Source organism: Acomys minous (genome assembly GCF_964271855.1).
Source record: "Acomys minous genome assembly, chromosome: 1".
NCBI classification, from domain to species: Eukaryota; Metazoa; Chordata; class Mammalia; order Rodentia; family Muridae; genus Acomys; species Acomys minous.
Genome location: NC_140483.1, coordinates 14,719,448 through 14,746,945, shown reverse-complemented (window position 1 = coordinate 14,746,945; position 27,498 = coordinate 14,719,448). Strand labels below are relative to the sequence as shown.

General features: G+C 51.4%; 1 protein-coding gene across 4 annotated transcripts; it reads right to left on the bottom strand.

Moving 5' to 3' along the window:
• Positions 1–27,066, bottom strand: PSEN2 (presenilin 2). Of its 4 annotated transcripts, none has more exons than XM_084799971.1 (11): positions 26,984–27,066; positions 16,637–16,797; positions 14,406–14,620; positions 12,546–12,687; positions 8,937–9,004; positions 8,076–8,296; positions 7,129–7,227; positions 3,184–3,267; positions 2,755–2,856; positions 1,895–2,013; positions 1–759 (listed from the first exon to the last, which is right to left on the bottom strand). In XM_084799971.1, the coding sequence occupies exons 2-11, from the start codon at positions 16,775–16,777 to the stop codon at positions 604–606; spliced, it is 1,347 nt and encodes a 448-aa protein (XP_084656097.1). In that variant the 5' UTR covers positions 16,778–16,797; positions 26,984–27,066; the 3' UTR covers positions 1–603. The 4 variants fall into 4 exon arrangements, with proteins under 4 accessions (XP_084656097.1, XP_084656100.1, XP_084656099.1 ...); XM_084799974.1 differs by having other exon boundaries at positions 2,755–2,853; XM_084799973.1 differs by lacking the exon at positions 26,984–27,066 and adding an exon at positions 26,636–26,656.
• Positions 27,067–27,498: the final 432 nt, after the last annotated feature.

Here is a 27,498-nt window from a genome sequence, read left to right as displayed (position 1 = left end):
TTCCAACAGAAGCATCTATTTATTGGTATCAATATTAAGCCACTCCCCGCAGTCACTGCTGTAATAAGAACAGGACACAGTATCTAAAGGTACTAAAGTAACAGAGACACCACGAACAAAGCACGGGGGACAGTCATGACTGCACACTGGCTTTTCTCATTCACTCAGGATTGACAGTGCTTAGCATCTTTGCTGACCACGCCCCCTGGTCCTCATAGACACACACGTTCCTTCTAGTCAGCCCTGAAAGATGACAGACCTGGATGGGGCTTGCGTCCTCCCCAACCTGATCCACATGCGTGACCTCATCCCTGAAGATGCACTTGGCAAGCATCCCACCAGTGCCACAGATGGTGCCAAAGACGCTCCGGCAGGAAAGCCACAATCTGGTGACCACATAACAAGCACCAAACAGCAGCTTCTGCTTCCTCATCACGAGGTAAACACAACGCCTTTTTATTCTTTTTTTTCTTCTTCTTCTTCTTTTTTGTAAGGAAAGAAAAGTTTATCTTTTTAAAAAATATATGGCACTAGAGTGTAAAACTAGACACTTGCATCCAGTGAAGGTTCCTACAGTTCCTCAGAGCCACACCCTGCCTCCCGTCAGATGTAGAGCTGGTGAGAGGCCAACGTGTCCATGAAAGGACGCACCAGGTTGTCTGTGGAGAAGTAAAAGATGAGGCCGAAGGTGATGGAGATGGGGAGGGCGGGAAGGGCCTTCTTGAACACGGCAAGTAGCAGGAGAGTCAGACACAAACCCTGCAGAACATCAAGATGAGGGAAGCCGGTGACAACCACAGCAAGTGGAGCAATCCCTGAGACTAGGCTCAACTGCCTTAGCCGTGCGACTGTCTTTTCTACACATGCAACAGCCCAGGGCAGGGTCCTCTCTCACACACCCTTCAGTCAGGACATCTGTGTGTTGGCTAAGGGGTGGACATAGCCCTGGACAGGCCACGTGGCTTCTCTGTCTGGGGACAGCAGTCACAGGATGCTAGGAATCTCTCTCCAGGGGACACGCATTTACAGGACACCCAGATGGACTAAAATGAGATCCTCTGAGGTGCTCAGCAGCGGACACCAAGGAAACCATAGATGCCATGTAATCCATCCCTTGGGAAGCAGGCATGGGGGTGGCCCTTCCCACCTCCACCCTTGGTGTCCAGGGTGGGGACAATGTACCTGCCCTTGGGACAACAGGTCCCAAATCAGGCGGGAGGTGGGGGAAAGGGGGGGGCGGAACCTTAGCGGGGGGAGTCTATTATCCCATCCCTGACACACATGTGGGCAGAGAGAGACAAGGTCTTCCAGAGACTAGACAAAGCACCAGGGTTTCCACCCGAGGGCAGCACAAGGTATTATAGCCTTCTCTGGGACTCTTCTAAGATCTAAAAGGAAGCATCATCTAGGATGCCACTGCGGGATATGCCCCCTAGCCTGAGCACCAGCCACCACAGCTGCACAACTGCTGGGTTGGAGAACCCGGGATTCAGCCCTTAGCACTGAGAGCATGTAGCTGTGGAACAGGAGGGGTATCCTTCCACACTCCTCCCTGGCTGCACCCACCAGGAAGAGCCTTTAGCTATTTCATCTCCCATAACTCTCACAAGTCCCAGGAACTAAGGGACAAGGCCCCAAAGCTTTCATCCAGACCCTAGCACTAAGGTACTTGTAGTCAGTGAGATCAAAGCCTCCTGTCCCCTTCCGGGTGTGCTCTCTTCCTTCCTCCCTCCCTCCCTCCCCCCTCCTCAGTAGGGAGCATACCTTGGTGACCACACTCTGGGTTGAGCACCCCTCCCCTCACTGCCTTTGCCCCTAAGAGGGAAGACAGCAACTATAAACGCCCCCTGAGGATCCCAGAGGACGTGTCCCCTCAGCCACGCAGCCCACTCACAATGAGGATAGCGATAAAGCAGGCCAGGGTGGTGTTCCAGTCTCCATTGCCAGTGGCTGCTGCTTTGCCTACTAGGACGCTGTAGAAGATGAAGTCTCCCAGGCCGAGCTTCACGCCCCCTATACAGAGAGAGAGAAAAAAAAGAGTGGCCCCTGTCCAATCCTACCGATAGGAAACCTCAGGAGGAAGCAGGCAAAAAGGAGGAGGAGGAGGGAAGGAGAAAAGGAAGGAAGGAAGGAAGGAAGGAAGGAAGGAAGGAAGGAAGAAGGGAGGAAGGAGGAAAGGAAGGAAGGAAGGAAGAAGGGAGGAAGGAGGAAAGGCAGGAAGGAGGAAGGAAAGAGGAAGAAGGGAGGAGGAAGGAAGGAGGAAAGGAAGGAAGGAGGAAGGGAGGAATGAAGAAGGGAGGGAGGAAGGAAGGAGGAAGGAAAGAGGAAGAAGGGAGGAGGAAGGAAGGAGGAAGGAAAAAAAGTGAAGGGCCAGTGCCAAGGGACCCAGCCACAGGGCCAAGGGCCAAGATGAAGCTATCCCTCGGCAATAGCCAGTACTGCAGACTAGGGACAAGACGGACACCTAGGAAGAGTGGGGGGAGGGTACAGGGATGGGACCAAGGACTGAGTTGATTGGCAACCTAGGTGGAAGCTGGGAATTTAGGCCACTTGGTTAGAAGAGAAAGGGACAACCATTTACCCTGGGGCTGTAGGCTGCCGCGCTATTTAGCATGGAATCTGACTACAGGTATTTTTAAATAAACATAATACCACCACCACCACCACCAGAGCACGGATAACACAGTAACAGGAGACTGTGGAGGCCCACCCTGCTGCCTCGTGAGGCAGGCCATCTGAACTTGGACACCTTACTTTCCTCCTCTTCTTCCAGCTCTTCACCTGGGTAGCCAGGCAGGGGGGCTTCAAAGGCTTCAGGGTACGAGGGCTCCCCAAAACTGTCATAGGAGTCTTCTTCTGGGCGCCCAGGAACAAAGGACCACGGTCATCATCACACACCGTGAAGAGTGGCAGGGAGAGACAAGGGCTGGTCAGAAGGTACAAAAATCTGAACGATTCACCAACACCCGCCCACATCAAGGCCACATCACCTCCATCACCCACCAACACCACCCAGGAAAACTGAGGTGGGAAACTGAGGCACGGGATAGACAGTCCAACTTTCACTTACTCCCTAAGACAGGTGTGACTCTGCCATGATTAACCTTAACTCCCAGAGGGGCCGACCAAGCAGGCTGCAGATTTGGCGGTCCCCTGCGACAAGGCTGTGACCCCTGTACTCACCCATCTCTGGGTCATAGGGGAGCTGCAGTGGTCCTTGAGAGGAGGGGTCCAGCTTTGCCATCCCCACTGTCCACACCATGGCAGCTACAGAAAGAGCAAAGGGACACACGTGTCTCAGGAAGTAGTCACAGTAGCTGCCAGAAACGGAGCCAGGCTGGGTCCCCAGAAAGCCTGCACAGCCCCCTCCATCCCGCAGGGATGTGCTCGTGCTTGGCTCATAGAAGCTTCAGGGAGCAGAAGTTCAAGGTCACTGGCTAGGTAGGGACCGACATTATTCGTCTTTTTTGTCTTCCTCTCAAATAACAAGGGGTGACAATACTAATGACCAGTGAACAGCTTGGTGAGCTGCATCATTTTAAAAACTATCATTTAGCCGGGCGTGGTGGCGCATGCCTGTAATCCCAGCACTCAGGAGGCAGAGGCAGGTGGATCTCTGTGAGTTCGAGGCCAGCCTGGTCTACAAAGTGAGTCCAGGACAGCCAAGGTTACACAGAAAAACCCTGTCTCGAAAAACCAAAATAAATAAATAAATAAATATAAAAATAAAAAATAAAAACTCATTTATCTTATTCCTAGGTTTCAGTCCATTACGAAAAGGGAGGCGGTGACAGTACTGACATGACAGAAATTGCTCAGAACGTCAGCAAAATAGGTAGCTTCTTCTGGTGCCACTTCAGCATTACTTCAGTCTGCATACTTTACAAGAACGTCCCCATCTCTCAGGAAGAAATAATCCTCGTGGTCTAGCACTACGTTGGTGCCTCCATGTTCTTGGAGATAAACTTGTCTCCAACTTTCACACTGACAGGTGGAATCCCTCTGCCCTTCCCGTGGGAAACCCAGTCACACAGCTGTTACTGTTGCTGGTGAAACTCGCCCTTGAGATTTTTCTGAATGCATGCGCCACCTTTAGTTACAGTTTCAGCTGCCTTTCCTTCAAGCAAGACTCAGTCATGATTCTTACCACCACAGCTAGAACCTAATTTGTTAAAAAAAAAAAAAAAAAAAAAAAAAAAAAAAAAAAAAAGACAACATAAAAATGTAACCCTGGAAAACGAAACAAAACAAACAACAAAAAAAACCGTAGCCCTGAGGGGCTGGAGAGAGGGCTCAGTGGTTAAAAACACATACTGCTCTTGCAGAGGTCCTGGGTTCACTTCCCAGCACCCACCCACATGGCAGCTCACATGGAGACCTGGAAACTTCTGGCTCTGAAGTACTCTGAATGATGCAGACACAAACTGCAATCATTCGATGGAGTCACGCTTGGGTTCATGGACATAGCGGAAGCTGGCGGATCACATGGTGCTCTCGGAACTGTTTCTCTCCAACTTAGGCTCTCTTCAGAGTTTATTACTCCATGTTTCCAATCTCCCAGTCAGATTTCCACACTCCACACAGCCCAAAGCCCAATGTCAAGCCCATCCTACCAGCCCGGCCCTTCTCTGCAAAGGCAATGGCTCTTCCTTGTTTCTCAGACACAAAGCACCACCATTAACCTTGGCTCTGTTTTACAACCCTGGCAAGTCGTGCTTGCAAAATGCCCCATAATTCACTTCACCTCGGTCTCTATGGACCCCTCTCTCCCTTCCATGGGTTGTTCCCCAGCCTTCAAACTGGCTCTGGAGTGTGCTTTGTCCTCTCAGACTTTGCTCTGAGGCAGTGGGATCCTGTTAAACTCTTGGTCCAAATCTTACAGGGGCTTACCTCTCCTTCAGGAAGAAGGGCCACACTGCAGTCTGCAGGGCTCGCACTGCTGGGACTCTCCCCTTTACCTCTTTTCTTCTCCCATCTGCTCTAGCCATATTGGACTCTGGGGCTTCGTACTTGCTGCTGCTCCGCAAGTTCTGACCTCTGGATTTGTAACTAGTAATAACCCCTCCCTAAGCCAGGTTACTAGTCAAGTGTGACCCATGAATGAGGAATCCCTGCCCCCCTGACCAAGGACTTCAACAGAACATCTGCTTCTTCCTGGCTTACTTTTGTCTACTTCCTTAGTTTACCTCCACCCAAAAACCAATTCTCCATGGACACAAACCTCCTTTGCACATGAGGAAATGCCTGGCCACAGGCACTAAGGCTGACCAGAGCCACCTGTCCCTCATCTGTAGGACATCCCTGGGATGTGCTTTCAAGCCAAGGGGCATGCTGCTAGCAATTCTCCACTCTATGCTTAATTCCTCATTTGTTATGAGGAATTAACATAACAAATGTTATGGGTGGATGGGTTCCTGAGTACCCGAGGCACCAGCACCCCAGAATCACAGGCTTTATACTTAGATAGACACAATGTCAAAGAGAGTGGCCACTGTCACCACAGGGAGCAAACTCCATGAGGGAACACATAAAACCTCGCTTCCTGCGCGACCTCTATGCCATGAACAGGGCCTCCCAGTAGTAAGCAGGGAACCAGGTAATGTGATGGCATCTGTTAAATACATATACAAACCCACATCCCTCTGAGATGAGCCCTAAGGCCAGGGTCAATCCCTGTGCCTTCCTCTCTGAGATAACCAACTTCTACTGCCAAATCGCTGTCTATGAAACCCAGAGTGAACCAGGGGCCCTGTTCTCCAAAGCTTGCAGAACTGAGTGGTGGTTGCAAGGCTCTAAAGGTGGCAGGTTCATGGGATGTGAAGGCAGCCAGATGGTGGATAGAATACGGCCATAGTCAGGCGTGGTGGTACACGCCTGTAATCCCAGCACTTGGGGAGGCAGAGACAGGCAGATCTCTGTGAGTTCAAGGCCAGCCTCATCTACAAAATGAGTCCAGGACAGCCAGGGCTACACAGAGAAACCCCATCTCAAAAAAACAACAACAACCAGAACATGGTCATAGGACTGTGCACACCCACCTAGTACTCTGCTTCCAGAACCATGCACACCTAGTACCCTGCTTCCAGGACCATGCACACCCACCTAGTACCCCGCTTCCAGGACCGTGCACACCCACCTAGTACCCCGCTTCCAGGACCATGCACACCCACCTAGTACCCCGCTTCCAGGACCGTGCACACCCACCTAGTACCCCGCTTCCAGGACCGTGCACACCCACCTAGTACCCCGCTTCCAGGACCGTGCACACCCACCTAGTACCCCGCTTCCAGGACCGTGCACACCCACCTAGTTCCCCGCTTCCAGGACCGTGCACACCCACCTAGTACCCCGCTTCCAGGACCGTGCACACCCACCTAGTTCCCCGCTTCCAGGACCGTGCACACCCACCTAGTACCCCGCTTCCAGGACCGTGCACACCCACCTAGTACCCCGCTTCCAGGACCGTGCACACCCACCTAGTACCCCGCTTCCAGGACCGTGCACACTCACCTAGTACCCCGCTTCCAGGACCGTGCACACCCACCTAGTACCCCGCTTCCAGGACCGTGCACACCCACCTAGTACCCCGCTTCCAGGACCGTGCACACCCACCTAGTACCCCGCTTCCAGGACCGTGCACACCCACCTAGTACCCCGCTTCCAGGACCGTGCACACCCACCTAGTACCCCGCTTCCAGGACCGTGCACACCCACCTAGTACCCCGCTTCCAGGACCGTGCACACCCACTAGTACCCCACTTCCAGGACCGTGCACACCCACCTAGTACCCCGCTTCCAGGACCGTGCACACCCACCTAGTACCCCGCTTCCAGGACCGTGCACACCCACCTAGTACCCCGCTTCCAGGACCGTGCACACCCACCTAGTACCCTGTTTCCAACTCTGCTTTCCCAATCTTCTTCTAGGAATGATCCAGCCCACCATAGTCTCCAGAGGGGGAACCCTCCTGCAGGTGGCGACCCTCATAGCGTTATCATGATTTGAGCCTCATCTTTGGTTGACATAGAACGCATAACCTGTCAACTCTCAAAACCATAACCAACCTCCGTCCCTCCACAGAAGGCCACCTGCTGACCCAACTGTCTGGCAGAGGCAAGGACCACTCACATGAGTATATCAGGGCAGGAAATATCGGCTCATTTCTCTCCTGGGCAGTCTCCACCAGCATCCTCAGTGGCCCTTTGGGGCACAGCACAGCCACAAGATCTGGGAAAACAGAGACGTCCTTGTCATATTAAAGGGGACCTTTACTTCCAAGCAGTGCAGAGAGGAGCCGCCCCTCCATCACCAGGAACCTAAGTGAGCTCCAGGCCATACCTTGAGGCTGGACCCGTGTCCCAAGCCCACTAATTTAGAGTTCGCACTGGCTGGAGCCAAAGCAGGTAACTGCAAAGTAGCAAGAGCAAGGTGCTGAGACCCAGAAGACGGGCTGGGAAGTCTTCCTGAAACCTCACATCTAAAAGGGAGTCACAGCACTGGCCATGGTGCTAATGCTACTTAAACAGCAGTCAGCAGCAGAGGCGCTGCACTTCCAGGCTTCAGGAGCTTACTGACAGTTGTGGGCAGTGGGAGTGGTCACTTTGGGGCTTGTGCTTCAATTGTCACAAAGGAGAGTCTGTGGGAAGGCCTAGCAGGAGGGGAAGACCCTCATCCCTCCCCACCTGTTACAATTTGAATGTGAAACGACCCCTAGAGGCTCAGGTTTTGAATGTTTAATCCCTAGCTGGTGTCACTATTTTAGGAGGCTTTGGGATCTTTAGAAGGTGGGGGCTAGCTAAGGATGCGCATCACCAGGGGTGGCCTTTTGAAGGTTACACCCAGCCCCGGGCTCCAGTAAGTTCTCTGCCTCCTGGTCCACTGCAAGAAGCCTCTCCCTTCGTATCCCCGCTTATGATGGACTGACACCCTGGAAACAATGAGCTAAAATCAATCTTCCTTCCCTTACAGTGTTTCTGTCAATTATTTTGGTCACAGCAATGCAAGAGTAACGAAGACCTCACTCCATCAGTGAGCCAGTCACCCCGAGTTCCCACCAGACCCACCATGCTGCCTACCATACACAGAGATGGCACCCAAGATGACCCAGGCAGACCACTCTGGCAAGTACTTGATGAACACCAGGGCCATGAGGGCACTGATGACAATGAGGTAAGCCTGCTGAAGCACCAGTGGCCCCTTCCAGTGGATGCATATCATGCCCACTGCCCCGAAGTTCCAGACGGCCAAGAAGAGCGTGGGGTAGTCCATGGCCACGTTGTAGGTCTTGAGCACTTCCCTGTAGGCCCAAGGTGGAGTAGGGGAAGGGTTACTGGGGTGTGGGCAGGTGGGGGGGGGGTTGTGTGTGTGTGTGTGTGTGGGGTGCCACATCCTAAGTTGTTTGACATCCTCTGCTCCTCAGCCACTAAGTTCCAGTCTAGGCTTGATTCATGGCACTCCCATCCTCCATTTTCCATGGGCCTCACAACTAACCACTCGGTATTTTCTGGAATGTGGTCGATCAACAGCTGGGGCATGGGTCACATAACCTTGTGACAGAAAGCCCTGTGCAAAAAAACGGGCCCTTAAAAACGTGTTTCTCTTTGAGCCTCTGGGTCAGACTGATAGCCAAAATCAAAGGGCCAGAGGGCGGATACACCAAGAAGTACCCAGGCTCGGCCACCCTCCCCTCATGTAGAACATAACTCCCAGGGGTTTCCACCTGCTAAGTGTGTTTTGAGAAGGCTTTGCCAGGCCAGCTTCCTTTGCTCATTTTAAACCAGGAAGCCAGAAAGAAACCCATGACCGACCTCGGAGTCCACTCCCATGGCCGAGCCTGGAGGCTGGAGCTCCGGGAGCAGCTGACTCTGAGGAACCCAGTGTAGCCTTTCCCTGCCCAGGGCCTTCCCGCCCAGCTGTGCTCGGCCGCCAGCACTCACCCGAGGTAGATGTAGGTGAACGTGAACAGAAGCATCAGGGAGGACATGATCAGCCAGCCATGGATGAACTGGACAAGGGAAACAAGAGGGCTGCTGTAACCCCACGCAGGGCGAAGAAGACACCCCGGAGACAGATACTTCCATCTGTTCTTCCCTTTGGCTTCCAAAGGGTCGGAGTGATGGACCCCATAGGGCAGCGGTGGGGCACGCCTTTAATCGCAGCACTTGGGAGGCAGAGACAGATAGATCTCCAAGTTCGCGGTCAGCCTGGTCTACATAGTGTGTTCTAGGACAGCCAGGGCTACACCGGGAATCCATCTTGAAAGACCAAAAAGGAAATGATTGACCCCCAAGAAATCAGAATTCCCCTAGGAATTGCAAAACTCTGAAGCCTGGCACTAGCCAGAGGGACTGATCTCCAGGGACCAGCTCTCACATACTTCTGACAGGATGTCATTGGGAAGCAAGTGAAGGCCAAGCAGTGATGGGTAAGGCCATGCCGTGCCCAGGACTGCCTAGGAATGATGACCTACTCCCATGTTAGGACCGAGGAGATTGACTGAGGGGAGTCATGGATTTGGGGGTGTGGGTCACCAGATCTCTTTGTCCCAACTTTCCAGTGTGGCCATATTGAATAAATCTCCCTTTCCAGCTATTTTACTATTGATTTGGCTTTTAAAAATTGGCTTGGGGCGGGAGAGATGGCTCAGTGGTTAAGAGCACTGGCTGCTCTTCCAGAGGTCCTGAGTTCAATTTCCAGCACCCACATGGTGGTTCACAACCATCTACATTATGATCAGATGCCCTCTTCTGGTATCCATGAAGACAATATACTCATATACATAATAAATAAATATTTTTTTTTAAATTGGCTTATGGATGACAAACAGTCAAGCCTGGCTTGTTGGGGCTGCCAGAGGCACAGGTTCTCATGCGAAGCCTGGTGACACATTTGTACAGTAGCTCCATGGACTGGAGCCAGGACATCCTTCTCAGTTAGGCAGGAAAGGCAGACCCCTCAATGAGTTCTTCCTAGTCACCTACAAGTATCTGGAGGAGGCAGGAGTCCTAAGGGGCTGCTGGCACCCCACTTCACAGTCATCATGTGCAAAGAGCATGCTGGCAGCCTTTATGCACAGATACCACCCTAACTCTGAAGAGAAGCCACAAAGTTCCAGCAGAAAGGCATCACAGGCAAAATAGTTGACAGGTAGGATGAGGGTCAACCCGGACAAAGAGTCAGGGGACCCACTGTTGGACTGGGTGGCCAGGGTGAGCCTCCTCAGGGGCTCGACAGAAGGTAAATCCCTTGCCACTACTGAACTCCAGACGGGTCCTCAGGAGTATGGGGGAAGGGGCCCCTCCTTTCCTGGCTGACCACAGAGGGGTCAAGGACAAATATTAGCCACTAAAGGTAAGATGGTGCCAGTTCCTCCCAGCCTCACTTCACCTCCTCAGTCACCAGCTCAGCCCACGGGGTCTCCAGCAGAGTGTGCCTGGAGGGAGGGCCAAGCTGGACTGCACGCCTAGCCTTAAAGGAAGGGAAGGAGTTGGCCCTTATCCCAACTATGACTTGTTTGTCTGGGCTATGGCATCTCAGAACTTTCCAGTGACCTTGACTGAATGGGCCTGCCCACGTGACACATACTGACCACAGCAGGGTCACTCCCTATGCCATTTCTAGCCTGTTGTCATGTTTTCTATACGTCTAAACCAGTAGCCCCCCCCTGCCCCCCCCCCCCCCGTGTTCCCTTTCCCCTCCTCCTCCTTTTGTTCGCATGGAAGCCTTACCTCATTTGCACGGGCAGTTGTTAATGCTGATCTAAGCTTCAGTTCAGGAAATGTTCCTGATAGTCCCTCCCACGGCTCAACCCCTTATCAGCCGGCTGAGCCATGGCTGGCTCCCTCCCTGCACCATGGCATCCTCCTCTCTCTGTGCTCTGTAGACACAGCTGCCAGAACACAAAGGACCATGCTATGCCTGTGGCAGCACTTTTGAATAGGTAACGGCTAGCCCAACTTCCCGTTGGTCTTTCCGGCTTCAAAGCCTGTAGCCCAAAACCAGTGTCAAAAAGCTGATGGCACAGTTAGGCCTCGTAGCACAGGTCTGTAATACCAGTTTGGCTGGTGAAGCTGAGGCAGGTCAACTTAGCAAGACCTTGCCTACAAAAATCATAGAAAATGGGCTAGAGAGATGGCCCAGAGGCTAAAAGTGCTTGTTGCCAAGGCAGGCGAGGCGGCCTGAGTTTAACCCCTGAACCCCACATGATAAAAGGGGAGAACTGACTCTTGACCATGGCAGGCACATGCCCCCTTCCAACACAGGGGTTGAGGGTACAGTTCAGTGGTACCGCATTTGACTAGCATATTCAAGGTCAGAAATTCAGTCTCTATTCGGGGAGCTTGGTATGGAGGAGTATGACATCTTTGAGGACGATGTTGTCTATAACTGGGGTCACATGAGATGAGGAGGCTCAAGATCTACAGGAGACTCCAACCCAGAGGCTTCCCACAGGCTGGGAGACCATAATGTTGGGCTTCAGACCCAGACAAGCAGCTGAGGTGCCTTGTCAACTAAAGTGGACCTGACCTCCAGGTTCTCCCAGCATCCCTCAATCCCTGTCTGTTACAGGATGTGGCTGGCATGCCACGCCCTCTACCCTGAACTTTCCAGCCCAGGGGCAGGGGCTTCTTCCCCACTTAACTATATAATCCAGACATTTTGATGCCCTGATGCCCTTCTCTTTCTTTCTGTGTCTCTCCTCTCTCCTCTCTCCTCTCTCTCTCTCTCTCTCTCTCTCTCTCTCTCTCTCTCTCTCTCTCCCCACCTCTGCACTCACACTTTTTTTTTTGTCTCCTCCGCATGGCAACTTCTCTGGCCCCATTCTTTGGAGCCAGTGAAGCTGCCGAGAGCTACTCCCAATAAGCCTGCATCTGTATACTTGAACTTGTCTTGAATTAGCTCATCTCACCACCAGCAGAAAGAATGATAACATATCACTTAACACAGCACATGAGCATCCATATCTACAGGGAGGGTGGGGAGATTAAACATAAGCCTAGAGAGAAAGTCGTGGGGTGAGGGAAACTAAAACAGAACTTCCAAGAAAGAAAATGAACTTCAGAGCAGCAGAGTTGTGCCCGAAATACTGGGATGAGGAGCTCAGAAGACAGTGGGGGTGGGGTGGGGGTAGGGGTACGCAGTTTAAAAGTCAGTGTTAGGTCATCGACCCACAGTGCCAGAGAAGCATCAAAAAGTGACCTATTCGGGCTGGAGAGATGGTTCAGTGGTTAAGAGCGCCGCCTGCTCTTCCAAAGGTCCTGAGTTCAATTCCCAGCAACCATATGGTGGCTCATAACCATCTGTAATGTAATATGGCGCCCTCTTCTGGTTTGCAGAAGTACATGCAAGCAGAGCACTGTATACATAATAATAAATAAATAAATCTTAAAAAAAAAAAAAAAGAAGTGACCTATTCTGCAGAGAGAAGGAACCCAGGTACGGTTTTACTAAGTTGCCACATGGTAGTGGCACCAGCCCCATCGTGGCAGGGGTAGAGGGGGCAGGGCAGAGTTGGGGGAGGGGTAGAGAGCCGCCACAGTCCTCACCTTGTAGCAGCGATACTTGTAGAGTACCACCAGGAAGATGGTCATGACCACGATGACGGTGATCATGATGAGGGTGTTCAATACGGAGTTGAGGAGCCGCTGGCCCACCGAGGGCGTGTCCTCGGTGAAGGGCGTGTAGATGCTGGAGAGGTCACCAGAAGAGGCTCAGTGTCTGCTGCCCTGCGACACTCCCATCTCAGTGACCCCCTAGGCTGACCGTGGAGCTCCTAGAAACCCCACACCGCTCGCTCTGTTTGAGCCCTGGGCACTGACTCGGCTCTGACAAGGGCCATCGCTATCTTATGGGCGGCCCTCTGCATCTCGGTCGGTGGACTTGCAGCGCTCTGATAACCGGTGCCATCCTGGCAGAAAGGATAGAATACACCTCACCGAGACCTCGCTCCTTCACTTAACTCTCCCACCTGCAGGCCCTCGGCTCTGGTCCCTGCTGACAAAATTGGCTGCGTGCTTCTCCGTGTGGGAACTAATTTTGATTATCAATGTGAGTGGATCTGGAATCAACTAAGGGGCAGGTCTCAGGGCGGGTCTATGAGGGCATTTCTGGGCAGGATTAACCATCCCAGGGGTAAGCAGCCCAAATAGAAGAGTTTGGAGGAAACAGTGTTGCTTTGCCTGCCTTCTGCCTTCCTTGCTCCTTGCTAATGAGTGCATCTACTCTGTTGTTGCTGCTGCTCTTGCTGCCCTTTGCTAATAGCAGTACCTCAGCCACTGTGGACTAAAGACTAGCGGCTCTCTGAGAATCTTCCAGGCATTCAGCGACAGACTGGGGCTGCTGAGGTATCCAGCCTTATGGACCGAACAGCTATAGGGTACTCAGCCTCTTCCACACGCAAATAGCCATTGTTGGACTACCTAGCCTTTATAGCCATTGTTGGACTACCTAGCCTTTATTGTAGATGGCAATATAACCCATCTTATTTCATAATGCACGGTCATTGGTTCTGTCCCTCTAGCGGACCCCCACAACACACCCCATTGAGGTTCTGCAGCCTAGGACCCCTGCACGCTCTGCTACCCCACAGGTACTGCCCCAGCTCTGTAAGCAATTCACAGGCACCTTGCTCTTCCCAGCTCAGACTGCCAGGAGCCATGCTGGCCCTGTCCTCTCTAAGCCTTCCATCTATTGCCACTGTGAGTCCCCCCCACAGGCTACAAACCCCGAGGTGGGAACTTTCCAACCTCATCTTTTCTAAAGAATAAAAAAGAATTCAAATCCAAACTGAACATCGGATCTCTGAAGGCGATGTGTTGAGAATGTGCTGAGCAGTGAGGAGCCCAGGGAGGAGAGAGGAGAGGGCTGGGGCTAGGGAAGCTCTCAGTTCTCTGTGTTACAGTTACTAAAGTAATAAAGGGGCCTGACAAAACCTTCTCATCTGCTTGAAGTGTACTTATAAATCATCAGGCTCAACCCTGTCATCTCAGGGAGCAGAGGCTCTGACAGGGTCACCTGAGGTCACACACAGTGGGCCATGACCAGGTACTTGGTACATGGAGCTGAGTGCTACAGTGGTATCAGTGCTGGCTTGTAGTCAGATCCCACTTAGCCTTTGGTGTGTGTGTGTGACATTTCGTATGCATCAGCCCGGTTAATTTTCCAGGTATTCCTTAATTAAGCCCATGAAACAAACAAGGAAATGGAGGCACACAGGTCAGATGTGTACCCAGACAAGTCACACAACTGGAGGCAGTGAGTGTGTCAGGATGCAGCCTAGAGCACTAACCACTGCTCTCCATGGCCACCAGCACAGAGCTACAGGCACCAGAGCTGAGGCAACCTATGATGCCCCTCAAATCAATTGGTAACCCAACCTCCCAATGCCAACCAGGGCCCCAACTCACAGCTGCCCGTTCCTCTCTGTGTAGAAACGCACGGACTTGATGGTGGCCACCACCACAGTCATGCAGAGCGTGACAGGCACGAACAACATGATCACATGCTTCGCCCCGTACTTGAGGGTCAGCTCTTCCTCCAGACCCGGCGCTCGCCCAGGGACTCCACTGCAGGTGTAGCGGTCCGGCTCTTCCTCACAGTCTTCCTCGCTGTCCTGGCTCCTCTGTGGGAAACCACACAGTGAGAGCCACACAGGCCCCCCGCCTCCACCACCTCCCCCCCATTGCAGTGAGCTTCTGGCAATGCACGGGCTTTTGGAAGTAGATCTGAGAAGGCTACATACTGCTTACTTGACATGGGAAGAGCAAGCTTCGATTTAGGCCTCGGGACATTTAAAGAACCTTAGGAGGACAGTGGTGGGGAGGGTCCTGAGCTAGCCTACATAGCCACAGAAGAGTACAGCAAAGACACTTGCCCATCCCAAAGACAGGAACTAAGGTCACTAACCAACATGGCCACACTGGCCCGGGAGGAGCCAGGCTAGGTAGGAGATGAGGAAACAGATCAGACATTTTGGCTGACTGACTAGAAGAGCCAACATGGAGGGGACTTTGAGCATCAAAACACACAGCTGCTTCAGTACCAGCTCTCTGCAAGGGAGCCCCAAGCTAGCTGTTCACTTGAGACCAAAGAGTGAAAAAGACTATTAGACGGGACTGTAAACAATAAAAAGAACAAGTGTCCAGGAGATAAGAGAAGAAACAATGGAGGACAGGCTGGCAGTGACCTTGAACTGTGAACCCACTGGGCCTCAAATCTCAGCTTCAAGAGAACAGGGAGAAAGAGGGTCAGATTTCAAGGCTAAGGATTAAGGATGGCTTGAGGGAAAAAAAGCCCTCTGGACACGGAGAGGTTTTAAGTTACTACAAGGAATAAAATGTAGAGATTCAGGTATCCTCAGCTGTGGTTTGCCTGACCAGGAGGGAGACAGCCGAGCTGACTACCCATCTCCTGGCCTGAGGCTGTAGCAGTCTGGGTCACAGTGCAGCTAAGCTCCCAGCACTCTCGGCTCATGGTTACCCTGTCCGGCTACGGACCCCAACCCTTCCCGGAGGAGCTTGTCTCCTCTCCTCTCAATGCTTCTGCCCCCAAACTCACAGAACCTGGAGACGGCAGCCTGTGTTTGAGGCAGGTGAGGGGTGGGTGGCGAAGGACGATGAGCAAGCAGCCCCGCTGCATACTGTAATGTGTAGTCTACTACAAAACCTCTACAGATAGAGACACACTTGCGTTGTGGTTAGTAGATTTTGGCCAGTTTTCATGTTTATTTGCTCTTCCTGAATGGAAGAATACCTGGTTGCATCCACGGGTTAGTCAGCTTTATCTCTCTTAAGAAACATTTAGGAGGGAGGGAGGGAGGAATGGGAGGATACAAGGGATGGGATAACAATTGACAATTGAGATGTAATATGAATAAATTAATAAAATATTTTTAAAAAGAAAGAAAGAAACACTTAAGAGGGGCTGGACAGATGGCTCAGAGGTTGAGAGCACTGTCTGCTCTTCCAGAGGTCCTGAGTTCAATTCCCACAACCACATGGTCATGGCTCCCAACCATCTATAATGTGATCTGATGCCCTCTTCTGGCATGCATGCAAACATACATGCAGGCAGAGTACTGTATACATAATAAACAACTCTTAAAAGACAGACAGACAGACTGACTGACCTAAGATAATTCAACTTATAGAAGAACAGTCTTGGTCTCAATAGGTTAGCCCTGTTGCTTTGAGCCTATGGTGACCATCTGGGGCAGACATCATGGAAAAGGGCCCCAAAGTTAAGTCCCTCCCATTCCAATGCTCCACAATGCTCCCTTCTTTTGGGGTCCCACTACTTCTCAATCATAGCACACAAGAGACCAAACTTTCAGCACAAAAGGTCTTGGGGAGACATCTCAGAACCAACTTCAGCAACTCGTAAGTCACAGGAGTGGGCTGGAGAGACGGCTCAGCGGCCAAGGGTACCTGCTGCTCTTGTTGCTAACACCCATGTCAGCAAGCTCAGGAGTGACTGTTACCCCAACTCCAGGAGACATGACAGCTCCTTCTGGCTTCCATGGGTACCTTAGCTAATACCCACATACCTCCACATACATGCATTAGTACACATCATTAAAAATAGATATATTTTTTAAAAAGGCCCTGTTTTAAGGCCCACAATTGCTGGTGGGACCTACCCACTGGGCAGTGTTCTCTCCATCCTCCGGTCCCGGCCGGCCCTGCTGACAGGAGCCTGATGTGGGGCTCTCAGCTGATATCAAGGACGTCCGCTCGTCACATCCCTCTTCTTCGCTGTCAGAGGCCATGAATGTGAGCATGGTTCTGCCTCAAAAAGCACCTGGGAAAGAAACACGGGGAGCTTGTTCTTCTCTCCTGGCAGGCAGAGACAGTGAGGGAGCTGAGAGACGGCACAGTGGCTTCAACACCAGGCATAGGCCTTGCCTGTGAGAAGCTTCCTAGATACACATGTTAAACAACTGCTCAAAACAGGAGTTCCGAAAGCCAGCACGAGGTCGCAGCAGCCTTGTCTAGGCCTGGCTGGCAAAATGTCCAATCAGAGAGGTCAGGGTTACTCTGAACCGTCAACATGTTTGTTCAATCAATAAACATCTGGAAAATCTACTGTGCTTGGCTCTGGGGCTACAGCCTTGAATAAGAAACACTCTTGTCCTGTAAGAACAGCAACAAAAATCATCCAATATGACAAGTGACATTTCATCAAGGCGGTGAAGGAACTTGACCACAGAAGCAGAAATTCCATGTTTCCTACAGAGGACTCATGCAGGAATCCTCTGTAGGAAGCATGGCCACACCAAGGAGACCCATGTCATCTCAAGGAAAGTTGGGTATTGACAAGTGTCTATCTAGCTGCTGACTATAAGGGGAAGGACAGAGGTCAGGAGGAAGTGTCCTGATGGGGGAAGTGGCCCAAATTGGGGTGGGGTGGGGTGGCGGTGTTAACCTGAAGGGAAGTCATGCTTGCTAGGAGGAGCTGACATAGGGACACACTAAAGGATAAAACCGAAGATACTGGCCAGGCTAGACTAAGAGGAGGAAACAGGATGTTACCAAGGAAGGTTGACTGTGATTCAGAAACTCATAGCATGTGAGCTGAAAACGAAACACTATCTAAGCCTTGAACTATAGCCTTGAGTTCAAATGTGGCAGCTAAGTCCCAGAAGCCACCCAGCCAGTAGGGGGACATGACTCCTGGAAACACCCATACTGAGGGATGGCCGTGACCTGGCCCCGCCCCCGGCCCTGCCCCCAGGACATCTATACAGATAACTACCACAAGGACTTGCCCTCAATCTGCAATTACAGAGATGGTACAGGGCCTGCCTTTGTTGACTTCTCTGATTGGCCCTACTACAAAGGCACCCTCTGTCTTCACAGGATTTGCAAAGTGAAGAAGCCGAGAGGCCCCCAGAAGCTGCCTCTCGGGTCTACCGGACACTGGGAATGGCAACACAGCTGCAGAATACCACAGGCGCAAAAGGGAGGTGCTGAGGACCATGCCCTCTCCAAGCTCAGAGAAAACAATGTGTCGCTCTTAGAGCTGGATGCCTTGGGTCTTGAGGACTGAGAGAGACAGGGAGTGGCCAAAAAGGTGCACAGCTGAGACCGACAGAGGCAGGGGGATTCTGGAAAGAAGTAACTATTCAAGCGTATGAACAAGATGAGTGTATTACACGATCTTGCCTCAAGACCGCCAAGGGACTAATATGGTAGAATCAGGGGACCCGGTAGGGTAGACCATCCTGTAGGCCCCATTTTCTTAACCAATATATTTTACTAACAGCTTAGTCACCGAGCATACGTCACTTATAACAAAACAATAGGAAATGAGGATTAATGGACACAATAACAAAACCGTAAGGGTATCAGTTCCGAGGAACGATTCTCCTGGGACAATCTGCAGGATTTCTTCTGCTGGAACCTGGAGTAACCAGAACCCAGAACCTCAGCAGGAGCGGGAGCCCCGAAGCCTTCCCTCGAGCAGTTCTCTCTAGGAGCGCCTCGAAGTGGAGCAATGAACAACCAAAACTATCCCAAGTCTCCAAAAAGCCCCGCCTCCAGTTCTGGGCTCATTTATATATCTCCTCCCAGAGTCTGTTCACAGATCTTTTCAGCTGGCAACAATCAAGCTCCCACATGAGGTGGTTGGTCTTCTAGTGGATTAGCCTCACCTGTTCTCTCACGAGACCGTTCCAATCCCACACTTGGGATCCTAAAAAACAGGTTTATCTCTCCTTCATCATCCCTAGGAAGGGTCTAGGTGTCTGACCAAGGGGACGGGAGCTTAAGTCATCCCTGCAATCTCCTAGGAGGAAGGATGAAAAGTTCCCTTTTTCTAGGCTACACACAGCAGAGCGTGGCCTAGAGAGTGTGGTCTACAGCCCTACTACTTGGGATTCTGGAAGCTCGGCTGAGCCCAGGGCTCAGGAGTCGTTTTGCTCCCTGGAGGCCAGGCCTTGGAACCAACAGTCTAATACAAGAGAACTCAGTGTAAGGGGGCCCAGCATCACAGGGCAACTTGTCCTGAGATCTGGGGAAACTCTTAGCCAGGCAGGGGCCTACAAGACTGTCAGGTCCCCTGTCCTCTTTGAGGGCTGGCTATCTGTCATATCTTAAACACATGCCCGCAGGACCCAGTGTTCTCCTCACTCTGCCTTCCAGCAACTGTGAATTCTCTTCTCACAGACATGCAGAACAGGCAGATGCCTCAGTGGAGAGCTTGGCATGCCGGAGGCCTCAGGTTCCATCCGCCACCCCGCAGGGAAAAAAGTGACAAACCTCAAGGTTGTCCTGAAGCCTGGGTATTCTGTTTCTGGTCTCTTCAGCACTAAGCTAGGCTATTATTATGATCCACACTGGGACGAAGCAATTCAGGAGAGAGTTTATCCTGGCTCACAGCTCACTGATGATGATGATGTCAAGGTGGGAGGAGCTTAGCTAGCCAGCCGCATCCCATCTACAGTCAGGCGGAGAATGATGAACAGCTGCTGCCGCCCGACTCACACAGTGGGCTTGTCTTCACACCCCAGTTAAGGAAATCAAGATAATTCTCCCACAGGCATGCCCAGAGGCTCATCTCTGCCTAGTTCACCATTAACCATCATAGCTGTAGATTTAGAACGCAGGTCCCTAAGCTCCACTCCAGCCCAGTGTCTGGGCAATGCTTTGGAGATGGTGACGCTACACACTCGTGGCCTGCCTGAGTTGGGCCTGACTCAGGAAGGCAAGGAAGCCTCTTAGCCAGTACCTTCCCACTCCCTTGACAGCAGACATGAGGAATTAAACTGCATAGCCCTTTGTCCTGGGCACCGAACCTGGCCAGACAGCAACTGGGAAGAAAGGAGTGAGAGCTCCTCAGAGTAGCAAAGTCTCTAAACAACCCCCACTGTGAAGGAGGGCTGCAAGACCCATCCTGGTGTCAGATGCTGGGGGTACAGGTGGGTGTTATATGATAAACTATACCAAAAACAGGAAAACTCCCAAAGCTACCTAAAGACTCAGACCTTTTGATCCGGAGATGCTACATTCTTGGAATTTTATCTAAGAAAAAAAATTCATACAAAAAAATATGTGCTGTAGCTATTTGTTATCATAAAAGTAAAAATGACTGAAGTTTCTGACTTTCTTCTCTGGTACAGGAACTCACCCCCCCACCTCCTCTTATCTGCAATTCTACTTCCTGTGGTTACTGTTATCAGTGGTCAACTGAGGCCCAAAAACATACAATGGAAAATTCCAGAGCGATCAGTTCATAAGTTTTAACGGCTTTCACTACAGTACATCGTTCTCAATGCTGGCTTGTTGTTATTCATCCTTTGCTGTGCCCAATTTATAAGTTAAACTATCTCAATGTTTAGAAACCAAACCAAAACACAGTTTACACAGGACTTGGTATTTGTCATCACTTGGGTATCTGCCCATCGGATGGGGACTATAACAGGAACGCTAAAGTCTTGCCTCAAACGATACTTAGTAATAATTAGGTGAAGCTAAACTTAACAGAATATAAATGCTCTCATAATCATCTGAATTACACATATACACATATGCATGAACACACACACACACACATGCACGCACACACACACACACACATGCACACACACAGGTACACAAAGAATGACAAAATTATTACAAAACATTAAAGGTCGTAGTCTTTAGACTGCTGTGACTGTGGGTGATGTTTTGCTTTGTATTTTTCTGCATTTCTCATTTTAATTTCTTGTTCAGACAGGGTCTCATGTGTCCCTGGTTAGCTTCTAACTTACTTATGTAGCTGCAAGCACTTTATGGCGGTCTCATCCCCACCTCCATCCCCCACTCCCATCCCCCCTGCCCCTCTCCCCCATCTCCCCCGATGGTTTCATCTTCAACCTACTGATTTTGGGGGAGGGGGGTTGGGGTTTTTGGTTTGTCTTTTGTTTTTGAGACAGAGTTCCTCTTGTAGTCCTGGCTACCCTGCACTGGCTTTGTAGACCAGGCTGGGGTGCTGGGACTAAAGACGTCCGCCACCACGCCTGGCGATTTATTTTCTTTCTTTCTCTTCTTTTGAGATAAGGTCTCACTATGTAACCCTGGTTGGCCTGGAACTGGACCAAGCTCACCCAGAACCCACAGAGTTCAGCTTCCAGCTTCCGTGCTGGGATTAAAGGCCTGTGCCACCATACCTGACAAGGTACTGATCTGTAAAAGGAAATAGTAGGCATTGACACATAGAGTTTCCTCTCCCTTCTGAATTATCTGCTTAGCCTGGGGAAACAGATGAGAGTACAGGAAGTCAGTGACATTGTCCTCTCCAAGCCCTGAATGACAGACAACAGATGCCTCTTCAGCTCCCCTTAAGGCCAGTTTGCAAGGCTTCTGTGTCTGTGAGGCAGCCCTGGCACGGAAATCCTTAGAGGGAAAGATCACCAAGCAAATGAGCACAGATAAACAACCCTGCTGCAAAGAGCTCCGGAGGGAGCCTGACTCAGCACAGGTGGGCATGGGAGTGGCACCTTGCCAGTGCTAACGTCAGACAACCAGCTCCGCATCCCTAGGGTCCACAGGGAAGCTCAGAGGGGCTGACGGGAAGAGTAGGGGGACAGGCTGTTTTGGAAGCGCTGCCTGCACTGTGGCTGAGGGATTAAGGACACTCTGCTGACTTTGACTAACTCACTGACTGAAATCAAGATGTCAATTAGCTGAACTCAGGGCATCTGACCTGCAGAAGCTCCCCCAACCCGCTGATACCAGCAACTCTCATCAAAACCGGGTGACCCAATTGCCTCAATCTGCTTTCCAAAGTACAGAGAAGCAAAGGTTTGCCCTAATGTTTAAAATTAGTGGCCCTGGTAGGAAAGAGATTCTGAAATGCCACAGAAAGCTCCAGCGCCTCGTGGAAAATAATACTCCAAAAGTGAGCTGGAAAGTACTGGCCACAAACACGTAGGTCTGCGGAAAGGTTAGGGCTCTGAAGGGCCAACAGAACAATGTCCTCAGCTTTCAAATGTCACCTTCTGTGATCAAATGGCCACTTCCCAGCATTCCCAGGACTCCTGGAAAGCCCCAGTTCTCCTCAACACCAGGAAAGGGCTTTCCCGAGTCAGGCAACACCCTGTGACACCTCCCAGATTCCAGGCCTAGCTCCAACCCTCAGCACCCAGCACGTACTTGGCTGGTTCACCTGGCTCTCCTGGGCTTCGGGAGATCTGAGACAGAGCTGGAGTCAAAAGAGGCAGCTCACAGACCCCCAGACCCTCAAGTGGGGCTTCCTGACCCCTGGCTTAGCCTCTGGATTAAGCTCTGTTATCTATTTCTCTCTTGAAGTGCTTGGGTTGGTGCAACTTTCCTCATATCATAAAGTAGCCTGGGAGAAGGGTAGTTAAGGGGAAGAGACAGGCAGAGTGCCTGGTAGCATACCACCCTCAAGTGAAAAGTCAAATATTTTTTCTTTTTGTTTTGTTTGTTTTGTTTTTTGAGACAGGCTCTCACTGTGTGGCCCTGGCTGTCCTGGAACTCACTCACTGAGTAAACCAGGCTGCCCCTGCCTCCCACGTGCTAGAATTAAAGGAGTGTGCCACCACTGCCCCGTGTAGAAATTTTTTTTCCTTAAGCACAGCAGCCAGTGGTTAAGCAGATTTGTGTGACATGAACCACACTTCCTGGACAGCTTCTGCATGGTGACGGGAGCGGTTTCCTCCTCTGTGAACAGCGGAATACGCTGCCTTGTCGGGCTGGGAGAACAGGTGTGAAGCCTCTAGGCACAGCGGGGATGGAGACAGGAGGGGACACTGAGAGGGGATTGACTAAGCCAAGCAGCCAACCGGAGTCTTTGGAAGCTAGGGAACTGTTAAGCCACCAGACACGTGAACTATTACAAAGGCCGGGCCCCAGGGAGATCCTGTTTCCATCTCTGCCTGGCAATGGGAACATTTTGTCAAAGAAAAGGGCACGTCCACAGGATGATGTCATAACTGGATTGAATACCTTTGTGAGCCATCAGTTGGTACCCTATTTCATAGTTCAGGAAACCAAAGCCCAGGGCAGCTGGGGGTGAAAGGAGATTAAAGGAGTCAGGTGAGGACCAAGAGTTTACGGGTCTCCCAACTGCCCACAGAAGGATGCCGTTCCCTGTCCAATCACCCCATCAGTTTCCTGACACAGAGGCCATACAACGCACACCCACACCCCCAGGCTCTTTGGAATCGACCATACTCATGTATTTAGATGGGGTATGTCTTCGCCATGGACAAGGATGTATCTAGAAATGCCCCTTGTCCACTCCCAGATCATACCAGCTCAAAAGTCCTTAATAAAGCCTGTCTCACACTGCCCCCCCCATCTCCACACCCCAGGGTTCTGAGCCCCACTCCTGCAGGTCTGTGAGGCTCAGGTGTAGACCTGCCAGCCCATAGCAGGGAAGGAAACTGGGTACTAGTTTTCTGATTCAATTGAAATGACAAGTGAGAAAGTGTCCTGGTATGAGACTAGTAAAAGAAACAAAGACCTTCTCAATGACTTGCCACACCTATCAAATCTGGTTTTCTAGGAGGTGTCAGGTAGCTTTCTGTTACTAACACAAACACCTGAGATACGATTTACACTTTTTTTTTTTTAAAGTGGTTTACTTTGCTGCAGCATTACAACCTAAGCCAGGGTCAGTTGGGTGTCAGGCTTTGGGCTTACAGTACAGCAAAACTACTCAGTTCAGGTCCAGAAAGTGAAAGAGGCAACACCTTCACACCTCCAATGACCAGAAGGCCTTCCATCAGACCCCACCTGTGAAATACCGCCAGGTACCCAGAGCAATTATTCCCAAGCTAAGAGTAAAGTTTTTGTTGTTTTATTCAGACAGGGTTTCTCTGTATAGGCCTGGCTAGTCTCTTTGTAGATCCGCCTGCCTCTGCCTCCTGAGTGCTGGGATTAAAAGAGTGTGCTTCGATGCCCAGTCTTTTTAAAGACATGCTTTTAGAATAAGCATGTATTACTTTTATTTTTAAAAACATGAGAAAGTCTCTGGCTGAGGTGTAACGGACGGTGGGACTTTACCAACCTGTTCTCTCAATCAACAGAGCGGCTACAGAGAGCTGTTTCCCTAGCGGATGCCTTATCTTTCCTGAGGATTGACTTTGATTTATTCTTTGCCACAAGTGTTCAGGTGGCAGGGACACCATCCCTAAACCCCCAGAGGAGACTGGATGCAGACTGAGCACCACTCCCCAGTGACCACAGTCCCACAACGGGTAGCAACAGTGGCAGGAACATTTGCTCTCTTCCGGGTCCCAGCTGAGCAGGGGCCCAACCTCAAAGAAACAGCTGAAAAACAGCCACAGAGATTTTTGTTAGAAAGATCCATAGGACACACACACACACACACACACACACACACACACACACACACACACACACCTGGTGGTTCCCCTCACCTCTTCCTCTCTTGTTTTAGTTTTTTCTAATCGTGAACTCACTACTACAGCAGGATGACCTTGAACTGCAGATCCTCCCGCCTCTCTACCTTCAAGTGCTGGGGTCACAGGTGTTTTGGTTTGGTCTTGAACTCAGAGGTCGGCCTATCTCAGCCTCCCGAGTGCGGGGACTAAAGGCATGCGCCATCATGTCTGCCTTGCATTTTGGTTTCTTTAGGTGGGGGGAAGGTAAGCTGGAATGACGGTACTTGTCTAGAATCAAAAGCACTGGGAGAGGGAAACTGAGGCAGGAGGACTGCCATTAATTTAAGGCCAGCCTTTTGTACTACACAAAGAGTACCAAACCGACCAACCAGGGCTACACAGCAAAACCCTGCCTTAAAATAAAAAACATTTTTTTCCCCCTCTCAGGTTCTCAGGAAGTCCTTAGTGAAGACCTCACAGAAATGTTCTGGGTAGCAGTGCAGACACAAGTACGAGCTGACTATGACAAAACCATGTACAACTCCAAAAGCACAGACAATGTCCAAATCCTGTACTGATACACAGCAGGGCCACACAGCTGGGCAGCTGGCCTCCATCCCTGACACCCACGACCCAGAACTTAGGTTCCTGGACTTTAAAAGAGTCATAATAACTGTTCCAGTGTTCCTTTAGTTCTGTCTGGTGATATGCATTGTTGTTGTGTTTTGTTTGTTTGTTTTCTGAGACAGTGTCTCCCTATGCAGCTCAAATTGGCCTGAAACTGACTACACAGCCCTCCCCCCCCCCAACCCTCCCACCCTCCCACCACCCGGCTTGCCTTAAACTCACAGCAAACCTCCTGCCTCAGTGGTTATGCACTGGAATTACAGACAGGAGCTATCACATTGCTTAAGTTCTTAAGAAATTTGTAAAAATTATATCTTATGTATATAGGTATTTTGTCTGCATGTATGTCTGTTTAGCACACACACACACACACACACACACATATGTATCTGCGCAGCCCATGTGTGACTGGTATCCACAGAGGCCAAAAGAGGGTCCCTAAGGATTGGGGTTACAGATGGTCCTGAGCCTCCATGTTGAACACAGGTCCTCTGTAAACGAAGCCAGTGCTCTTAACTGCTGAGCCCCTCTCTCTGCCCCTCACTAAGGTTTTATAATAACTGTGATAACCACTGGACAAAACAGCTTTTTATCATGAATGCCCAACTCCTAAGACCTGGGTATGTCACATGGTTGTTACCAACAACAACCCAGAGAGGCCGAGTCTGGCAAGAGACTCTCACATGGTAAACTGCACAGTTGGCCTGAGAGCAACCACAGAAGGGCCACTGGATGGGGTCCAGCCAGGCCCTGTGTGCCGGGCCATCCACACGGCCAGCAGCAGCCTCTGGCCCCTTCTACCAACTGAAAGCACAGGACCTGACCCTGTTTCTCAGGCTCCCACAGAGCTACCTATAACCAAAGGGGAACCTGAGGCTTACACACCTGAAACAGCTTATACAGAACCTTTAATTGCTACCAGAAGTCTTGGCTGAAGGCCCAACAGGCTCAGATGTCCGCAGAGGGACTATATAGACATCAGGTGCGTCCACTCTGGATGACGGAGTCTCTCTGTACCCAACAGACTACACGGGGATGGTTGTCCATTCTGAGTTAAGTTGGTCAGCATTTGTTCTGGTTTTAGATGCTCTCTAATGCCCCATCTCTAAATGGATGCAGGTATTTCACCAACCGTTCATACCTTTAAAAGCGAATACCTTTAGCAAAGATGCTAGTACATTTCATCTGACTGGCAAAGGACTTAGTTAGGTCTGGGTAGCAGAAGTAGAGGCCCAGGCACCAGGCGCTAAGCCTGGCTCCACTGTACCTTACCCAGGAGACCCTGGGCAGCTGCACTTTTTAATTCTGAGTATTGTTCTGCCCTCCCCCAGCTCCCCCATGTCCCTTCCCTCCCCTGGCTGGCCAAGCACTCTACCATAAAGCTACATCCTCAGCCCCAGGCGCAGTTTCTTCATCAGTGGCAACTAGCTCTTGCTTTAGAGTTCCTTCAGCTTCAAAGGCTTGATTCTGGGCGGCTCCCCGCTGCTCTAAGAGACTTACAACCCCCAAACACTGGTAACAGAGTGCCAGCCTTAGAGCCAGCCTCAGGCTCTGTCGTGCGCCCCCACTCCCTTGTTATCTGTAGAAGTGCCCAAGTAGACCCGGTCAAGTCTTGGGTAACAGGGACCAAAATACTTAAACATCTCTCTCCGCGCCTACCCTGCCTGGGGCCTCGGAGGCAGGAAGGGACGCTGAGGACACCCGGACGCAGCCAAAGGCCCAGGATCGCTCCCAACGCTCCTTCCAAGCCCCAGTTCTGGACCGGCCGCACTGCCGCCTCCCAGGCGCCTTCTCCTCGCCCCCGCGCCGGCCGCAGAGGCCGAGATCGCCATAGGGGCCGCAGCCTGGAAGCCCGAACGCAGATGCCCCGAGAGGGCTGAGAAAGCAGCGGCCAGGGGTGTGCTCAAAGAAGAGCCTCGCTGCATCCGGGCTTTCCATGCTGCCGGCTACCGGTGATCGGTGACAGGTACCGGGCCGCATGTACCCAGCCCTCCTCCCTCCGCTCACCTGCTCCGCCGCGGCGCAGGGTAGTTTACGCGACGGGCGGAGCGCCTGTCGAGGGCTAGCGCCGGCCCCGCCTACTGCCCCGGTTCGCCCACGCCCCGGGCACGCCCCCGGTTCGAATACGCCCACTGCTCTGTCTCCGCCTCTGTCCCGTCCGCTGGGCGGTGCCGGTTCCCCAGTGCACTAGCGTCTCCGCGGGTTTACAGAGAAACCCTGGATACTTTCGCCCTGGAGACTGCAACATCATACTGACGCTGAAATTTGGGGTTGGGTAGCGCCTTTTCTTAGGGGCCTCGTAGCACCACGGGGACAGGGGTGGGTATTTGCTTTGTGATTTCAGGGTTCTCTACCCACCCCGCCCCCTTTTCCTTGGGTTGCTTGCACTTTAAAATGGAGTAAGCTAACCTCATGAGCATTCTCTTGATTTTCTAGAGTGCTTCAGCGACATGGGGAACTCTGGGTAAATATGAACTGGCATGAAATTGCACCGACACCTGGGAATCTGCCTGGGGGGCTGG

What these genes read in the sequence shown, in the direction of transcription:
- PSEN2 (XM_084799971.1), bottom strand. Translation starts at nt 16,777, where the DNA reads ATGCTCACATTCATGGCCTCTGACAGCGAAGAAGAGGGATGTGACGAG. An exon ending in GAGAGAACACTGCCCAGTGG is followed by an intron (nt 14,621 to 16,636) that starts GTAGGTCCCACC and finishes GGTTTCCCACAG; the next exon opens with AGGAGCCAGGACAGCGAGGA. An exon ending in TTCACCTACATCTACCTCGG is followed by an intron (nt 8,297 to 8,936) that starts GTGAGTGCTGGC and finishes TTGGGCCTACAG; the next exon opens with GGAAGTGCTCAAGACCTACA.